The sequence below is a fragment of the Bidens hawaiensis genome, unplaced genomic scaffold, assembly GCF_021521415.1.
Source record: "Bidens hawaiensis isolate Kalapana, Puna unplaced genomic scaffold, B.hawaiensis_p1.1 tig00065261_1, whole genome shotgun sequence".
In the NCBI taxonomy this organism is placed as follows: domain Eukaryota; kingdom Viridiplantae; phylum Streptophyta; class Magnoliopsida; order Asterales; family Asteraceae; genus Bidens; species Bidens hawaiensis.
The window spans coordinates 19679-26289 of NW_027506574.1; the positions used below are offsets into that span (position 1 = coordinate 19679).

At 32.6% G+C, this 6611-nt stretch overlaps 1 protein-coding gene across 1 annotated transcript; it reads right to left on the reverse strand.

Moving 5' to 3' along the window:
• Positions 1 to 667: 667 nt before the first annotated feature.
• On the reverse strand, positions 668 to 2134 carry LOC143618202 (disease resistance protein RPV1-like). The gene is made up of 4 exons (XM_077090503.1): positions 1985 to 2134; positions 1088 to 1891; positions 926 to 988; positions 668 to 694 (listed from the first exon to the last, which is right to left on the reverse strand). The coding sequence occupies exons 1-4, from the start codon at positions 2132 to 2134 to the stop codon at positions 668 to 670; spliced, it is 1044 nt and encodes a 347-aa protein (XP_076946618.1).
• Positions 2135 to 6611: the final 4477 nt, after the last annotated feature.

A 6611-nucleotide genomic window follows, 5' to 3' on the forward strand; every position in this document is an offset into this window, starting at 1 on the left:
TGAAAAATACTCCCGTCAAGAACCTTTTGCACGAACACACATTCTTCCTTATCGGGGGATTCTTCCTTATCGGGTTCAAACCCATCTGAATCGAATTTCGGTCCGTCTTCCGACACACCCTCCAGATAGATTGGTTCAAAGAATAGGTATGGATGATGGCTAAACGACTGCTGCTCTCCGTCACCACCTTCGTCCCAGACGATGGTGCTTGACTCGGTTTCCGTCTTGCACATCTCCCGTTGTAACTCGAGATCGCGGACTCGTTTTCGGAGTCGGTGGATCTCTTCAAGACCGCGGACTCATTGTCGGAGTCGTTTGATCTTCTTAAGATCCCGTGGGTCGGAACATACTCCACCGCTGCCTCGGTCGGCGACTCTGCGAGTAGGACGTCGATCTTCTCCACGAGCACATGAGTAGAAAACACTTGTGTCGTTGCCTCTGTCAGCGAATCTATGAGCAAACAAGTATTCACGTTCAAGTCGAGCCATTTGAAAACCAAAAGCTCTGATACCAACTGATGCAGTTTCGGAAGCGATCAATGGCTCAAGACACTCATGATAATCAAAGACGATAAAATGAACCAAAGGTTCCAAGAAAAATGTTCTTATTAATTAAAATTCAATATCAAAAACTAAATAACTAAACAATCATAACCCTATTTATAGCACTAGGCACGAAAAGATAAACATGAAAACTAGATAAATATAAAATAATAAAAGATATTAAAATAATTCAAATAAGGAGTTAATCTGCATCATCTGAGTTCGTTTGAAGGACCTACAATGTTTTATTAGTACAATTTTCTTTTTTTGAGAAACAAGTCTTTAACCTAGAAAGGTTTCTTCCCATTGGGTATGACAACTATCAACTACTAAGAAAATGTTAGTAAATATTACCAAATGCCAAGTAGAAAACAATAACTTACTTCTTTGTCCTTTTGCTTAACCTTTTCCATGTCAAGTGATAGACCTTCAATTTTATCTGAACCCTAATGGACAAAAGACATGAAGTTAGATAATGCTAATTTATATATAAGTTTGAGAAATGGAAAGAAATTTTAAGGATGAAAATAAGAAACACGTCATACATTTCCTTTTTCCAGCACATGATAAGCTTCTGTATCATTCCAAACTCTACTACGCTTTGCGGAATCTTTGTCCTCTCCACAAACTATCGTTCTTCCCATCTCTTGAAGCAGTTGATGCATCACGAAGTGGCCTGATTGTGAAACGGTAAGAAGGCATTTGTTAACAAGGATCGGGATGTCAAATTTTATATCCAAGTCATCCTGCAATATCGATATCACATGTTCTTCAAGTTCCCCAACAAAAAAACAAGCAATATGCAGAAACAAGTCTCGGTGTCTGTCAAGTGGCAAGGAGTCAAAGCTCTTCCTTAGCACTTCTTGGATTTGAGAATCAAGATTTCCTTTCGATGAATTCAGTGAATTCAATTTATTAGTCCAACTTTCTATAATGTCTTCTTTTTTACGTAGATCTTCGTCACTAAAACAAAGGGAAGAACCCAATACTCTAAGAGCGAGTGGATTTCCTCCACAATTTTGGGCTAGTTGTTTTGCAAGCACCTCAAAACCTCCCATAAGTGCTTTGGTTGGAAAGGCATGCAAACTGAAAAGCCATAACGATTCCTCATCATTCAAGGAGTTGAGTTCGTGAACCTTACACCCCGAAGATTTAGATGCAGATGCAAACCATCTATCTATAAGTCTATCTCTCGTAGTTATTATAATCTTGCTTTCTGCATGGAACACCTTTGTTCCAAGCAAATTGTTTAGTTGATCTTGGTCATCAATGTCGTCAAGAACAATAAGAACTTTTTTACTCTGCAAGATCTTCACAATCTTAGATGTGCCCTCAAGAGTACCAGATATCTTTATTTTCTTATTTTATGAAATATTTTTTAGAAGTTCTTCCTGTAACTTAAATAGCAAGCCGTTTTTGTAGTTTTCTCCTATGTTTTTAACAAAACTATGCCTTTGAAAATCATGCTTTTGAATGTTATAAATCCCCTGAGCGAGTGTTGTTTTTCCAATGCCTCCCATGCCATAAATTGCTATAGCATTGTACTGTTTACTTTTCAACAAGGAATTGATATCTTCAATTCGAGTCTCCATTCCAATTATTAACTGGTCTGAAATACTAATTACGTGTTTCAGATCTAGTTGGCAGTTGACTGTCTCAACCACTTTATCGATAAAGTTTGTTTCATATGTTTGTCTGGATTAAAAGAAGGAAAAATAGCAATTTCAGTTCATCTATTTATGAAATGTCTTTTTGCGTTTAGTTATTTAGAAAGGCACTAGATTATTGACCCGTGTACGACACGGACAGAAATATAGAAATCGTTAAGTAAACATATATATAATTACAAACGATAAGTTATTTTTTAATATATTTTTTGAAACAACATGATTTCTAATAGCATATCATATTCATACGCAAACAAAGTATTGAAATACATAAATTTATAAAGAATAATTTTACATTGTAGAATGTTTACGAAGAAAATTTGATTCTTTAAAACATAAACTTTAAAAAATAATATTAACAGAAAACAAACAAACTTCACTAATATTAGTCTGCAAAGCAAGCAAATAAGAATACAAGCATCTATGAAAGATTCCTAATAAGCACCCAAGAACAATTCGGGTTGCTTTTCTTCCTGGACCGCGAACACAGCTAATGACATAAACATTCATATACCAATCTAACAAACATAGTGACCAACAGACTACGAAAACTGTTTTCACATTTCATGTGAAAAGTCTTTCACCCTAATAAACTGAACCACACCCAAAGAGCATTTAAGAAAATAACCAAATTGAAACATTGTTAAAATGACATGTTTTGACCAGCATCAAATCGTTACGTTTTGAGAATGACCCATTTTAACCTGAACCAAATCGATATCTTCTAAAATTGACCTGTTATGACCGAACCAAACTGATAATTTTAAAAAGACCCATTGAAATCCCAACAAAATCGATACCTTTTTTAGTGACTCGTTGATGAGAACTAAACTTATACCTTTTTAAAATGATTCAATTTAACCCGAGCCGAAACAAATCAAAACATTATAAGATGACCCATTTTCATAAATGAAAATTGAAATAGCGCACCTGAAGACTAAGAAAAAAATGAAGGGTAACACACAAAACATTCTTAGCTATTGAAACCCTTTTTACCAAATCTCATGTATTATTACTGGTTATGAAGATAAAAAAAAATATAAAGCTTCAATTACTTCAACCAATTTGAAAGTTGAAACTCATGTAAACCTTTCACTTAATTTTTGAATCCTCCATATTCTTTCATTTTTTAATAGGCACTAAAACCAAACAAATTAAATACAAATTTAAACGAAACTAAATTGAAAAAAAAAATTAAAACAAAACCAAAACCGAAAAACCTAAATAAAACCAAATACCAATAAAACTAAACAAAAACCAAAATGAAACTGAAAAATTAAAACCGATAAAGCTGAAACTGAACCAAAAACAAAAACCGTAAAAACCAAAACGAAAAACTGAATAAAGTTAAACCCACCTAAAACGAAACTAAAAAACAAAATCGAACTGAAATAGAACGGCTTTATAAAAACTAAAACTAAACAAAAACCAAAAGCCGAAATGAAAACAAAATAAAAATAACTACCATGAAACTTTGAAAAAAAACCCAAATTCATTAAGGAACACATGTATTATTATTATTATTTTTTATTGTTATTTATAGTATATTAGATTAAAATATGTTGAATGTAATTAAGTTGAATGCAATTTAATATAATTTTAAACTTTGAAAAAAAACCCAAATTCATTAAGGAACACATGTATTATTATTATTATTATTATTATTATTATTATTTTTTATTTTTATTTATAGTATATTAGATTAAAATATGTTGAATGTAATTAAGTTGAATGCAATTTAATATAATTTTAAATTATTTTATTAGAAATAAATTATAAGAATATATATTATTTATGAAAATAGTTATTGATTTAATAGTATAATGAGTAAAAGTAGATTTCCCTTTTCAATAAAAAGAAAAAAAAAGACATTTCAAAAATACATAAAAAACGTTTTCCTTGAAATCCTTAAATAAGACCATGAGAATAAAAGATTATTTGAGATGAATGAAAGTCTTTTTGGTTTAAAAAAAATACTTTTAACACCAACTCTAATGCATAAGACATCTTAAAAACACAAGTCATTTTTATCATTTAACATGCAAACACTTCCTTATACCGAAGGATACAAACAGTCAAGCTGCTCAATAAAGAGGGAGAAAAATGATAAGTGTGAGAAGAATTTATAGCCACACAAAAAACTCCTTAAAATAATAAAAACAATTAATAAAAAAAACCATAACTCAAAATTTAGTAAAAATCCGAAAAAAGTAAAAGCACAAAAATGTTTCCACCGTCTTCCTCATTCTAACCCCCCCCCTCCCCAAAAAAAACAATGTTGAAGGAAAAAGATCATTGAGTCTTATATTTTATCATTGTATTTTTTGTTTATTTTCGTGATTGATTGTGTCTTTTTTCCTTGACATTTTGTTTTTTTCTTGATATTGTGTTATATTACTCAACATTGTGATATACTTTATTCGGCATTGTGCTATATTTTGTGATCTATTGTGTATTTTTTTATTTATAATTGTGTCTTTTGTTCATTTTCGTCATTGTGTCTTTTTGTCATTTTTTTTGGAACAAGAATGACGGAGGAAACATTCGACTTTTAAATTTTTTTTTAATTTATATTTTGAATTATGATTTTATGAATTTTTTGTTAAGAGGTTTTTTGTGTGGCCACAAATCCTTCTCATAATTCTCATTTTTGTCTTCCTTTGTATTTTAACATTTCCCTAAAAACAAGTCCCTACTGTGACGAAAAAAAGATGATGTAGCAAATAAAACTATTATTAAACAACAAAAATTTCTAATGGAAGTTTACATAGAAATGTAAATGTATTCTTATTAATGTTGGGTTTATCGGGTTTATTTACGGGCCATCAGGTTACGGGTCCAGCATACGGGTCATGGCAAAGGATATTCCTCTTATTTAAAAGATATTCTTATTTTTGGTTTCTTATTTTTCTGGGTATGGCTGTTGTTGTATTTTCCGTTAAGTATTATGAACTTTGGAGTTTACTATGTTTATCTCCAACTATTTTCTCTATTAACCCCTTTTGTATTAGAATAATAATCAATAGAATAAAAATAATACTCTTTATTTCTATCAATATTTAGATGGTATCAGGGTGGTTCAAAACCCTAAACTTTTGATTTTTTCACGTTGCAACATTATTCGCTACGATGACTAGAGATAATGATAAATCTGGAAGCATTTCCAACACTAGCGTTGATTATTCCTCACCCTACTAAATTCATCCTTCATATAATCCAAAATAACTACGCGTTAGTGATTTATTCACCGACAACAATGACTCTAACTGGTCGCAAGAGATGACAAAATTTCTATTCTCCGAAAACAAAATAGGGTTCACTGATGAGACCCTCACGAAACCATAATCGTCATCTCCTGATTTTATCACACTGACGTGGTGCGATTGATGATAAAGGGATGACTTAGTATGGCCATGGAGAAAACGATTTATAGCAGTGTCAAATATGCTAACTCGTCTGAAGAAATTTGGTTGGATCTCCTTGAGAAATTCGAGAAGGAATGCGTTCGAAGAGCCTATAAATTAAGGCAGTAGATTGTAATCACCCGACATGATGAAGCTTCTATGTTCATGTATTTCGCCAAACTGCGGTCTTTGTGGGATGAAGAAGGGTCTGTGTTGCCCACTCCTCACTGATCTTGTAGTGGCTTTGGATCTAGTATTGGTAAAAGATTAACGGATCACCAAGATAAGTAAAGGCTTTATGACTTCCATATGGGGTTAGACTTGGAATTCACGATAATTAAAACCCAAATTCTAGCAACAAAACCAACACCTACTTTGGGAACTACATACAAAGCTTTCACTAAACATGATGGAAAAGATGGTCATGAAAAGGAAGGATGCTTCAGCTTATTGGGTACCCGAAATGATGGCTGGGAAGCACTAAAGGTTGCCTACATTGAAACTTGAAAATGACTTCAGTCTATTCCTGGGCTAACTAATGAACAATACCAAAATTTTATCAAACACTTTCCAGGAAGTAACAAAGAAGAGAATACACATGTTGCTGATATGGTTGGTAAGAGGGGCAAAATCGGTTCGGGCTTAGCTCATAACCCATCAAATCGATCTTCTTGAAATTAGAACAAAACACACACACACACACATTTGAGGCTCATGCTTGTCATACCAAACGGAGATGCCATTACCATTGAGGGAAGAGAGGATTGCACTTTACCGGCAGGTTTCGAAATCTATAACGTCCTTTATGTTCAAAATTTGAATTGTAGTCTTTTTATTGTGTGACAATTAAGTAATGACCTTTAATGTGTGGTAACAATTTCCCCTAATTTTTGTGTCTTGCAGGGGTTACGTGTTGGCACAACTGTTGTTTGGCCAAAGGGTAAAGCCCAGCCCAAGAATTATTAGGGTTTTATTATATTTGGTAATGTCTTGGCTAG